The sequence below is a fragment of the Eublepharis macularius genome, chromosome 2, assembly GCF_028583425.1.
Source record: "Eublepharis macularius isolate TG4126 chromosome 2, MPM_Emac_v1.0, whole genome shotgun sequence".
Taxonomy (NCBI): Eukaryota; Metazoa; Chordata; class Lepidosauria; order Squamata; family Eublepharidae; genus Eublepharis; species Eublepharis macularius.
Genome location: NC_072791.1, coordinates 151080749 through 151094187, shown reverse-complemented (window position 1 = coordinate 151094187; position 13439 = coordinate 151080749). Strand labels below are relative to the sequence as shown.

Sequence of the window (13439 nt, the reverse complement as noted above, 5' to 3'; positions counted from 1 at the left end):
TGCAAACTTCTACCTCCTCCCTCATGCTTTTCCTGGGGATCCCCCATTTCCAAGGAAGGCATTTCAGTGGGCATTGTGGGTGGCAGTGGAAGGGGTGAAGTGAGAAAGTCCACCCATCAGCAGTAATTTCTGGCAGGATACAAGCCAATGTTTCCAAGCTATTTGGTATGTGCTCCTTGATGTGTTCTACATTCTTGATTTAGCTGTAGCACTAAGAACACTGGAGGAAACCACAGTCTGGACTGCCTCAGTGTCTAGGTTGGGTGCATTCACATGATTTGTTTGCCAAGATTTTGCGCTGGAGACCTATGAGGGTCTTAGTCTAATTAGTGTCACGGAAGACTTACTATTTCATTTGTAAAGCATATGCCATGCCTAATCCTTGTCATGTAATGTGCAGATTTATTCCATTAGCTTACTGCAACAACCACCTTGTGACTGCAGCCTGAGTTACTAGTTTGTTTCCACTTTTTTGCTGCCTTCAGAGGAATGTGAAAAAGCACCAGGGAGAGAAAGACTCTGCCATCCCACAAGAGAGGCTCTATAATGGCTGAGATGACAACTGCAATGCTGCCTTTAGCAGGACAAAGCAATAATTGCTGGGTATACAATGGAACGGAATGCAACAATCGTGTGCACACATCAACTGATGGGGTAATCTATATGATCAATCAGGTCATCTGCCTCTTTGGATTGTCAGGGAATGGGCTTGTCCTTTGGTTTCTCACATTTAACATCCAGAAGAACTCCTTCATCATCTACATCTTCAGTTTAGCAGTGGCTGACTTTGCTTTTCTCCTCTGCTGCCTGTTTGTCATCACAGTTTTTGCTGCTGAATACTTTGGTAGCTACAATTTCCCCTTGTGCACACTGATGCATATATTATACAAGATGGAATTGTTCTTATACAGCAGTAGCATGTATTTTCTGACAGCCATCAGCACTGAGAGATGTTGCTGTGCTCTTTTTCCAATCTGGTACCGATCTTATTGGCCTAAGTGGGGGTCTGTTTCTGTATCTGCAGTGCTGTGGTCCCTTGCCATAGTGTTTTCTGGCGTTAACATTTTCTATTGTTCCTTATGGGTTGATCCTGTGTGTCAAAATATGACCACAGTAATCACTGTTGTCAACCTCTTTATCGTCACCCCATTCATGATTCTGTCTAGCCTTGCCCTGTTCATAAAGGTGAGGTACTGTTTACAACAACGCTATGCAGGACACCTCTATACAGTTATTTTACTCACTGTCCTCTGCTTCATCATTTTTGCGATTCCCCTCAGTATACAACTCTTTCTCAGAGAGTTGGGTTATTGTAAACTCCCTAAATGTTTTTACCTACTTGCTTCTGTGAACAGTGGTATCAATCCAGTAATTTACTTCCTAGTAGGTAGCCATAGGGAGAAGCAGTTCAGGGAGCCTCTCCGTTACATTCTGTACAGGGCCCTGAATGAGGAGAAAAGTCCTGGGACAGGGAGAGAAGGCGTCAGCAATACAGATACAGAGATGACAACTAGCCAAAGTCAGAAAACGGCTTTTTCTCATGTGAGGCTTAAGTTGACCTTGTATTAAGTTGTCTTTAATGCAAATGGGAAAGCTACAGTGTCTGCACATTGACATTCTCTTCTGTATTTTTTCTCACATTAACATCATTCATATGTGACCAAAAGTTTGTGAGAAGCTGAAGTGGAAGTCTAAATGTCAGTTGTGCCTCCTGATTTTGAAATCGTAGCATTTCTGATCCCAGTACCATTTTAAAGCAAGATGTATTCTTTAAGAACAGCAAGAGGGGGTATTTACATGCACTTTCTGAATGGAGTTGTCTACTCTGAGTAATTCACCTTCAGAGAGATGTCTGAAGTCTTGTATATTTAGGAAGTTAAAACCTGTGTTTTTATTTTTATTTTTTTGCTCTTTGTATTTCATATTTTTTACCTTTTAGATTTGTGTGTGTGCATAAAATAAAACTTTAAAAAAATATATATTCTTTGATTCTCAGAGACACTGTGGATTATTTTTCCTCTTGAACCTACTGCTCAAGTACATTCGACCAACTAAAGGAGAAAAAAGGGAAGTGGCATCTTTCCCCCATCTCACACATGCATGAAGAATGCATGAGGAAGAAGAGAATTATTTGTTGGTCTAGAGTGGCCAGCAGAATGTTGTGATGGAGCACATACTCTGAACAAATTTTTCCATGTAAACTGCCTTGATGGAAGATTTCCTGAAAGCTACTACAAACGTTTGAGAGGAAAAGCAGGGGTGTAATGTAATAAATTATATTTTAAAAGCTGAATATAATTTGAATCCAGTAGCCCTTTAAAGATGTTGGACAAAGTGAGCTTCAGCTTGCAAATGCTTATACCCTGGAAAATTTTGTTGGCCTCTAAGGGGTTACTGAACTCGAATTTTGGTTTACTGCTACAGACAGACATGGATACCTACCTGAAACTATTTTAAAAGCTGTATCCTTATGTTAGAAAGAACATTTTTTAAAAGCAGAGAAATAGGTTTCTATTATAGAATACAAAATATTCTTTATGAAAGGAAAGACGGTCAGGGAAATATTAAATGATATTAACTCAAAGATTGCTGTTCTAGTAATAAAGCTATGGACTTGAAACAGTGGTCCTACATTAACTATGGCACCATACCTTAAAAAAATCCAAGAATGCTCATCTTACTCACCAGATCCTACTATATGTTTAGTTAATCTAAGACCTTTTCAACAATGGGCCTTCTTCTTCATCCAATAGGCCCTTTACATTTTGTTACTTCCCTTTTTTATTGCACTGAATTCTCCAAGCTTCATTGATTTTTATTTATTAAAATATTTAGATCCCACCTTTCTCTGGGCAAGGGGACTAAAAACGGCTTACAAAAAAGGTATTAGATAAATTTGAGCACAGCCTATCAATAATATTTAAAGTAATACCCAATTAAATAATTGTAGATTTATTGTAAATATCATAAAAAAGAAAGGATTAACCTTTCTGCTTAGCAGCGTTCCCAGAACATTGCTAAGGTGGCTGCTCTCCTTACTTCCTCAGGACAGCTATTCCAAAGGATTGGAACCAATGCCAAAAAACCTTGTGGTGAGGCTGAGGCAGATCCACTTGTCTTAGATGAAGGCACAGAAAGAAGAGACAGCTGGAGAGGCAGTTCTTTAAGTTCTATTCTAATTAATCATTTCATGTTCTCTAAAGTGGTACTGCATTCTAAAACTGAGCCTTAATTACTTCCTCGTTCTGGGTGGGAAGGGGGCAGGTGTGCTGTAATATGCAGCCAAAGTGATTCTTCATTAATTTTCTATTATTTTATATGATTGTAATTCCAGAACTGTGCAATAATGATAAAAAGCAGTGATTATCCTCCCCACTTCATCAGATGGTTTCCTTCTTTCCCTCCCTTCCTTGGTACCAATTGTGGCTGGGAGTTTGCCTGTCACAACTTTATGGTGGTTTTGAGGCATTGGACTAGATCCATTGGGTGAGTTGTGCTGAGTGGTTCACCTTTTCCCTTTCTGGGGTCCCCTTAAGGTATCTGGGGGAAGCCAAAGGATGTGCACCTGGGCTGGCTGTACAGGCATCAGCCTGGGTGGCAGGGACCGCCTGGGCCTCATCTGGGTGGGACAACACCCCCTGCTATCCCATGGTGCTCAGCAGTTGTGCTGGGGAAGCATCTTTTGGATGGCAAGGGGCCATATGATGCTGTGGATCCGTTGCCGTATGCTTTGTCTGTGTTTGATGTTATTAATTTGGATTTGCATTAATGAATTTCTGCACTTAAAAAAAATTATGATGCATTTCTCCTGGAGGTGTCCCAACAGGTACACTCTGCCAATAAGATTTCTGTGTCAAAAATTCTTCTTTACAAGTCATTACTTCTAACATTCTAAAATACAGAAAGTACAATTTTAATATTTTATACTGTGGAATGATAGCATGGTTGCCAACTCCAGTTTGAGAAATGCCTGGAGATTTGGGGGTGGAGCCTGGGGAGGGCAGAGTTTGGGGAGGGGAGGGACCTCAGCAAGGTATAATGGCATAGACTCTACCCTCCAAAGCAGCCATCTTCTCCAGGGGAACTGATCTCTGTAGTCTGGAGATTAGTTGGAATTTCAGGAGATCTCCAGGAGATCTCCAGGCCTCACTTGGTGTTGGCAATTCTAAATGGCAAAAAAATGTGTGGTTGTTGTCATGGAGTAGCATACAGACACCTCCTCATCAGATGATAAGGGCCAAAACCTCTAGTCTTCTGAGAGAGTTGGTCACCCAATACCATCATACCTAACATCATCACAGAAGGAGGCAGTTGGGACATGTTGAGGAGCCCCCTTTGATGTGCAGGAGGAGCCCCAAGAGTCTGAGTTAGCCTGCTCACCTTGGGACACATCCCTGCCTTCTGAGCAAGATGTAGTCCCTGAACCTTCACCCCATAGCTGGCTGCTGCTGAACCAGAATTTTCTCCCCAACTAATCCCTGAACCACCTCAACCCCATGACAGTACTCACCATTGTAACCAGGCACAGCACCTTTAAGTATTAGTAGCTTACTTTTGGATGGGAGGGACATATATATCCACTACCTTGCAGTAGGATTTAAGGTCTCAGTTCAACCACAGTCATTGCAGGAACAATATTTCGCCAGTTCAGTTCCCATAGTGCAGCGTTTTTTTTGGTGACCATCTGCACCAGATTTCTGTGCAGCATTTTCCTGGCTTTCCTGGGAGCACTTATTCCCTGACTTTAAAAAAAAGTCTGCTTTGCAGTAGGCTGTTTCCTCATACATACTTCTTATTCCATTTTGATGTTCCATCCTCTTCCCCGCGCTCCTGCTCCCTGCCAGCCAACTGCATTTTGATTGGCTACTCTTGTCTAGCTAGCCACTCCTTCTCCCCTCCTTTCCATTCTTTCCTCTCCCCTCTTTCCTCTTAATTTTTTTTTTAAGTCTAGTGCTGGATCGGTGAGTTGCTGTTTTGAAAGCAGGCAGGGGGAAGTTCTCTTTTTATTCTTTTTGCTTTGGTGCTGGTGGGAACATTGTATAGGGGGTTAAATATCTGGGCATCAGAAGTAATTGAATTTTAGATTCTCTTTTTATCCCATGGTGGAGAAACAGATGCTTGGCGGCAACAGAGAAGGGGGCAGGAACGGAGCTTTGCCAGTGATTCCTTGCTGCTCCAATGAGAGGTGTGAATGGCCACAGACAAGCCGATTCCATGCCTTTTGGCTTGACTTCAGGAGTTATGTCCCTGGTGCAGAAGGGGCTAATGTCATTTTTAGAAAAATTTTTAATTGGGTTAGAACATTTTTATTTTTACATTACAGTCAATTTTCCCCTAATTTTTCGTTTCTAACCCCCTCCCTTTCCCCCCCTTTTGTTGACTTCCAACAGCTTTCCCACCCTCTGTCCCTTTTCCCTTACTTCTATTAAATTCCTCTGTCTAAAACAGATATACATTCTCCATTATATTAAGCAGTACATCTTTAACTCCTTTACTTATTATACACCCAAACTATACGTCTTTAGATAAACAATTTATCCCATTTTCCAGTTTTGAATATTTCTATATAAACCTATATATCATAAACCATAAAAATTTCCCACATTTAAATCAAACAATTTGATTTGTTCTCTATATATTACTCATTTCAACTTTTTATGGTAATTCTATATAACTCCTCGCATAATCAATCAATTTAACTCTTCTGTACATTCAGTTTGGTGCATATAAATCTTATCAAAGAAAGAAAATATTGTTATTTACTCAATCCTCATGTTTAAACCTTATCATTAATTATTCTCTATCAATGTTCTATCAGTTAACCTATACATATCTATATATATCTCAATCAATTAATCTAACTGCTTATAAATTCACATTTCTCTTCCTCCCCCGGTAAAGTCACCCCTCTCTTTTATACTTTTATTATACTTCAGTAGTTCTCAAACTGCCACAGTTTTCCTCCCACCTCCCATTTCTTTTCCAGATATTGTTTCAGCTTCTCCCAGTCTGTGTTAAACTGCCCTGAGTCCAGATCTCTCAGTTTTCTTGTCATCTTGTCCATTTCAGCCATATACAGCAATTTGTAAATCCAATCTTCAATAGTTGGCACTTCTTGTACTTTCCATTTCTGCGCGTACAAAAGTCTAGCTGCTGCAGTCATATAAAAAATCAACGTCCTATGATGGGCTGGAATTCCCTCCATTCCCAAGTTTAGCAGCAGGAGTTCTGGGTTCTTATTTATTTGAAACTGTAAAATTTCACTCATTTCTCTTATTATTTCCCCCCAGAACTGCCTAGCTACCTCACACGACCACCACATATGATAGAGGGAGCCCTCATGTTTCTTACATTTCCAGCATTTATTAGAAGTATTCAAGTTCCCTAGCGCAATCTTCTTTGGTGTCATGTACCAACGATAGATCATTTTGAAAATGTTCTCTTTAATATTAATGCATGTCGTTGTCTTCATTGTAGTTTTCCACAAGTATTCCCATGCCTCCATTGTTATTTCTTTATTGAAATTTATAGCCCATTTCACCATCTGTGTTTTAACTATCTCATCCTCAGTATACCATTTCAACAGTACTTGGTATACCTTGGATATTCTTTTCTTGTCTTCTTTAAGAAGGGTCTGCTCTAGTTCCGAGTTCTCTATTCGTATGCCCCCTTTTGCAAAGTCCGAGTTGTATAAGTCTCTAATCTGTCTATACTGGAACCAATCATAGTTAGGTGATAGTTCCTCTTGCGTCTTTATTCTAAGTTTAGATACTTCAATCTTAGTTATTTCTTTGTACGTTAAACATTGTTGTTCATTATCCACAGCTCTCGGATCTATCACCTCATATGGAACCACCCACAAGGGGGTTCCTTCTTGTAGGTAAGTTCTGTACTTCTTCCAGATTGTATATAGACTTCTCCTTACAAAATGATGCAGGAACATCGAGTTGACCTTTACTTTGTCATGCCATAGGTATGCGTGCCATCCAAAAATTTTTTTATATCCCTCTAGGGCTAATAGTTTCTTATTCTTTAATGTCATCCACTCTTTTAGCCAAACTAGGCAGATTGCATCATGGTAAAGTCTCAGATTGGGCAGTTGCATTCCGCCTCTCTCCTTTGCATCTTGTAGAACTTTTACTTTCACTCGAGGCTTCTTGCCTGCCCAAACAAAATCTGATATTTTCCTCTGCCATTTTTCAAATTGTTTAGAGTCTCTGATGATTGGTATTGTCTGTAACAAAAACATTACTCTTGGTAACACATTCATCTTAACTGCTGCAATCCTGCCCAACCATGACAAATTCAGTCTATTCCATTTGATCAAGTCTCTCTCTATCTGAGTCCATAATTTTTCATAATTATTCTTGAACAAATCTATATTTTTTGCAGTCAGCTCAACTCCCAAATATTTCACCTTACTAGTTACTTCACAGTCCGTTGTTTCCATTAACAATTGTTGTTTCTGCTTAGTCATGTTTTTACATAGTATCTTTGACTTCTTTTTATTAATGAAGAAACCTGCCAAGTCACCAAACTCCTTAATCTTATCTATCACTTTTGGCATGTTCTCCAATGGATCTTCTACAATTAACATTATGTCATCTGCAAATGCTCTAACCTTGTATGAATAGTCCTTTATTTTTATTCCTCGTATTTCCTCGTCTTGTCGTATTTGTATCATCAGAATCTCCAATACTAATATGAACAACAATGGAGATAACGGGCAACCTTGTCTTGTTCCTTTACTAATCGTCAATTTCTTGGTCAGTTCATCATTCACTACAATTGCTGCAGTCTGGTCCCTATATATTTCTTTAATTGCTCTGATGAATCTTTCTCCCAGTTGTAGCTTTTCCATAGTGGCAAACATAAAGTCCCAGTTTAAATTGTCAAACGCCTTTTCAGCATCAACAAAGAAGAAACCAACCTCCTTGTCACAACGCTTGTCATAATATTCAATAGCATTGATCACTGTCCTTAAATTGTCTCTTATTTGTCTGTCCGGCAAAAAACCTGCTTGTTCTTCCTCTATAACTTCCGAGAGCCACCCCTTCAGTCTCTCCGCCAATATCTTTGCAAAAATTTTATAATCATTGTTAAGTAATGATATAGGGGCTAATGTCTATGATACACCCTTGACTCCTGGAACTCAGCCTGGAGCAGAACAGTTGTTGACTTTCTGAAGCTTATCAAGTATAGCTTAGAAGTTTAGGATATTGGCTAATACACCTGGACTATATGATCCATTGTGACTCCACTGTCTTATGATGTGCAGCAATCTATATTAGGGTCTGCCCAGATTCCATATATGTGCAAGTGTTAGATGCATTAAATCTATAGCACCTAAAGTGCTCTTGGTGCAGAAGTACCATGAAATAACCACTTTGCAAAAGCATTCTCTAACCTGAACACAAGAAGTTAAAGTATGCATTAAAGCCTGGTACAAATACTTTTCTGAAGAGATGCCAAGTTTAGCTACTTTGGTTTGTGTCCCTCTCCCCCTTCCAACACCCTTTGGGACCTTATTATTCTAGTTTATGATTTCTTTTAGCCTATGACACAATATTTCTGTTCTAACTCTGTAAAACAGGACAGTTACACTTCCTCATCCTTCTGCTCCCCTCCCCAAAGATGATGTTAGTTGGTAGATTTTATATAGTAAGGACTGAAGACTAATGAGCATCCACCAACAGGGAAGTTAAAAAAATATTGTGTCTTCTTGGATACACATATACAAAAAGAGCCTTGATCGTTCATCAATTGGTACTGAATTAATTAGCTGCTTTATTAATAATCAAGGCAGGTAGTCAGAAAATCCCGTTCTTTTGAGTGCAGGTATTTGAAGTATAATCTAAGAGATTTTTCACCAATTAATCTACTAGTAGTATAAAACAAAACAGTCCATGAAAGGCTCTGTATCATCCAGAAACATTTTGCTTCAAACACCTTGTGACAGGAACAGTAAGAAACTGCAGAGACAACCTGAAAAAACAGACAATGCTGTCAAAGAACATCACATATGATCAAGGTATGTTGTTGCAGAAGGGGCCCTTTTTTGTTGTTTTTATAATTATAATGTTTGTATTTCATTATATTTGAAATATTTATTTGCTCTCCTTTCTCTTTCTAAAACTCTTAAATTAGCACAAAGATTTGTTGTTTAATGAAACAAGTAACACATGACATAGGAAAAATTAATACAGTGCAATTGGCTAAACAGGCTGTTACAATAATAACATTAAAAATGATAACATTTACCAGGTAGGTAAAATTGGTAAATTTCACAGAAAAAACTTGGTAGCTCAATATATCTCATGTAAACTTGTTTATAATTCACAACATTTGTTTACACAAGTTTTCTCTTCATATGCTGAACTGCAAATGTTGTGAGCCATAAAATAATGTCATACACAAGACTTTTCCACTTTAATTGCCTTTCATTCAGCTTTAATTATCTTCATTATGGATATGTATTATCAGTCCCTATATATATTTCTTTCAAATGGCATTGGACAATAGAACGAATGGATAAGATTTTACCCAGAGTGGCCATAACATATACCAAAGCATAAAGCTACTGTAATCTTTTAATATCCCCATCCCAGGATTATACTGTGAGGGTATAACTTGTAGCCTTATACAGCCAGTAGATCCTGCAAAGAGATTTAAAAGTCATATCATGAAGTCATATCAAAAGCATGAATCATTTTAATAATATGATAAAAAGAGATAATCTTGAGGTCTGAGGTTCTTCCTGTCAAGTGCCTCTCCTTAGTTTGCGTGATTGATTCAAAATCTTTCATCTTGGTCATGCATCCTGTTGTTACATCAGGACAGACAGATTCTTTGATTGCTAATTCTCATATTTTCTGAAAGATCATCTCTCAAGAAACATACATTCGTCTGAAAATATGAGTTTGCAGAAATACATGGTTGCAGAAATAATCATTGTTTTAATAGGCATAAACTCCACTTCTGCCCTGCCATATGTTATGAAGATTTCTAGGAAATATTTCTAACAAAGCTATAAGGGACTTATTCTGGGAATTTCAATAGATTTGGATGAGCATGAGCAGAATTACACCAGAGAAAGTCACCTTCCTACCTCCACACACCCCAAAGCTTTTCTTACTCGCTGAAACTGTGCTGAAGCAAAGGAGAAAACTGGAAGTGTGGGGAGAAAACTGCAAGTCTGAAGCTGGAGTGGGGGACTGGCAAAAATTTCACTTCTCTCCTCCATAGATGGAAAAACCATTCAATTATAGGAGCCATTGCTGTACTTATAGAATGACACCTTAGGATTCAAGGTTGTATCTCAGCCAAACCCCATTGTAGGCAAGAGGATCTAGTGTGCCTAATTTTCCTTTATTGGGGAAGGGAGGAGGTGCAAGAAGTCGATAGGTCAGCCACTGGGGGAAAGCATGTAGCAGTGTTCATTTCATTGATATACTGCTGCCACACATACATTAGAAAGAGACCTTCGTGATTTTTGAGTGATCAGGTGTCAGAATTTTTAGTAATTCTTTCCTGCTGCTGCAGTACTTGTTCAGGTTCTGTCCACATCTATTTTAGATGCTCTCTTTTCTTTTGATGTCATCTTTTATTCTTTCATTAAAAAAAACATTTTAAACATGTGCAATGAATGTGTTCAATATATGTGTAAGTGAGCACAGAATCATGGCATCAAGAACAGTCCCCAATCTCAATGTGAGGAAGGAGCAATGTTTATGTATGCTCTGTGCAAGCATTCAAATGAGCGCATGTAGGTCAGAGTCAGAGATTGCCCCTGTGATCTTGCTTCTATCCCAGTGTGTTCCTTGCATGAACTTAGAATGTTTGAAAAAGCATGAGTTTTTGACAGTTATGCTTGTGTTTTGGGAGATATCTTGCCCAGTTGTTTTACACAATGCCTGCCTGCATTCTTCATTACACCAGTTCACCTTAGTATCATATTTCCTGCATGACAACTTTGAGGAAGCTAAAATATATGTTATATCATGAGATTCTGATTCAAAGAATAATACTTCATTACTTAATAACTTCAGTACACCTACTTTTTATAATCTATTAAACAAGAATACTTCAATCACTTCAACACTTTTGTCTGCTTTTGTCTCTTTTAAATTTTTAATATAAAAATTACAAAACATGCACTATATAAAACAGATAAATCAAAGAAAAACAGCTATATTGATGCTGTGATAAATACTTAAGATAACTTCTAGATCCAGCGCATGCATCTGTTCATACAATTGTGTCTTTAGTTTAACATTTCTCTGTTGTTTTCTCTAATTCCAATAAATAATAAAGAACCTCAATTTTTGAATAAATATAATTTGCACAAGCTTTTTCTTTTCCCTAAGTTTATATGTTGTAATTTTCTCTGTCAGCATGATGAACCAGCATTTCTTAAACAAGATTTACATTGAAGGTTTGTCACTTGCAGCCAGTTTTTTGGTCAATAGTACTCTAAGCTTCTACTACTAAGCTACAAGAGACGAATTACATGAGGAGGAGCACATGAAGGGAGTTGCAATGTTAGCTGGGAAGCTGAGTTTTATAAAAAATTGGAAGGCTTTGTCAATTTCCCCTCTGGACAGAGCCAGGGAGATCACTGCTCAGAGGGTTTATTTCCTCTTTGCCTTCTAGAAGGAGAGGTGAAACTGACAGAGCCTTTGGGAGGCTAAGAGGAAATTTACAAACCCTCTGAGCAGAGCTCTCCCTGGCTCTGTAGAGAGAGGAAATTGACAAAGCCTTCCGATCTCTTTTAAAACTCGGCTTCCCGGCTAACATTGCGACTCCCTTCACGTACTTGTCCTTGTGTAATTTGTCTCTTGCAGTTCAGCTCTAAGTTTCTTAACAGGTAGCTATGTTTCTTTTCCTGTTTTTTCCATCTTATCTAATAAAACTAACACTGGATTACACAACATCTGGTACATCAAAATTTTGCTAAGAGTTGTGCATATATTTGCCAGTACGTTTGTACCACAGGGCAATCCCACCAAATATGAAAAAGTGAGCCTTTTGCCTGAGAAACAGGGCCAATGAAAGTTAGAGCCCATTTTGCACTTTTATATAATCACTGAGCTAGAACATTACCATGTCCCCTCACACATTTTTTCCATGTGACCTTTCCCTGTAATATCAACAGCCACTGTTTTGCCCTTCATTTTAATAATTCTTTTGTGCTTTCCACAATGTTAATCACCATCATCTCTCCATTAGCTGCCATTCCCTGCTTGCATATCTTCATGCATATAAGACATGTGTGTACAGCCTTCTGTTGATAGATAGCACATTTTGCAAACATTTAAATTGCAGTATTGAGTATCTAGTAATATAGTATTGCAATATTAGGTACCCTTTGTTCCTTTCTATTCTTACTGTGAATGCTGTGTGTATATCCCTTATTGGATAGTCTCTCTGACAATTACTGCAGAATTGGGCTAAAACTCTCTCCATGACCTTGCCATTTTATGAAGAAAAATGGAAGTCAGAAGAAATCAAATAGAGATAAGAAGAAACAAACAATCAATCAATCAATCAATCACAATTTATGACCTCAGCAGATGATGGGAGAAGGTAGCAACATGTAGAGTAGAAAGAATAATTGGAGGGGGAGCTGGATTCCATCTCCTGGCCCTGCCAATATTCAGCTTTTTGTATAAAGCTGGTGCAAGATGTTTTCTGCAAAAATGTATAGCTGGTCAGATAAATGTATCAAGGTTGGGGTCGGGGCCAGGGACGTGATCCCTACCTTCCTTCATGTATTCATTCTATCTGACAAGTAGGTTCAGGGCTAGTTTTTGTGTGTGAAGAAATACTGCCTGTAGTCCAGTGCTTTGTAGGTAAAAAAAACCCTTCTCCTTGCCTGCTCACTTATTCAGTCCTCTTATATGACAATATTGTTTTTGTTGTCTTTTATGCTCTTTTGATTTGTTTGCCATTTTGTGAACATTTTTTTAAAAAATTTGTTCTTTAATTTTTTAAAAACCTTTTTGGCCATTTAATCCTCCAGCAATGCTGGTATTCATTCAATACTAAAAGTTAAATGATCAAAGAACAAGAAGGTTACCTTCATTCCTTCTGTCACTGATGGGATTTGCACTTGTTCATGGTGAAAATATTTCATGAATGGTTATGTTACTGTGATAGAGAGTAATCCATAAATTATTCCACATTTCCAACTGGATTGACTGAGGGAATTTATCTGCCAGTTCTGGAGAGCTGAAAAACAGGAAGGATTCCATGGCTTATTGCTGGGAGGATGCAGAAGGACCTGCAGCCACCACCAAATCCCCTCACAGTGGCCAGAAATGGTGGGCAGGGTGGTTAAAGTCGGTCTCCCCCTTCAGCCACCTCTAGGAGACTCTTCTGCCAACCTTCCCCCCTTCATCAGCACCCCAACAGCTAGCTTTGTCAGTGGCTCTTTCTGA

At 38.6% G+C, this 13439-nt stretch overlaps 1 protein-coding gene across 1 annotated transcript; it reads left to right on the top strand.

Moving 5' to 3' along the window:
* Positions 1-546: 546 nt before the first annotated feature.
* LOC129323541 (mas-related G-protein coupled receptor member H-like) lies at positions 547-4058 on the top strand (the record flags this gene model as incomplete). The annotated part of the gene is made up of 2 exons (XM_054970076.1): positions 547-1459; positions 4048-4058. Coding segments are annotated over exons 1-2 (924 nt in total), but the record flags the coding sequence as incomplete, so codon positions are not given.
* Between the last annotated feature and the right edge of the window lie 9381 nt (positions 4059-13439).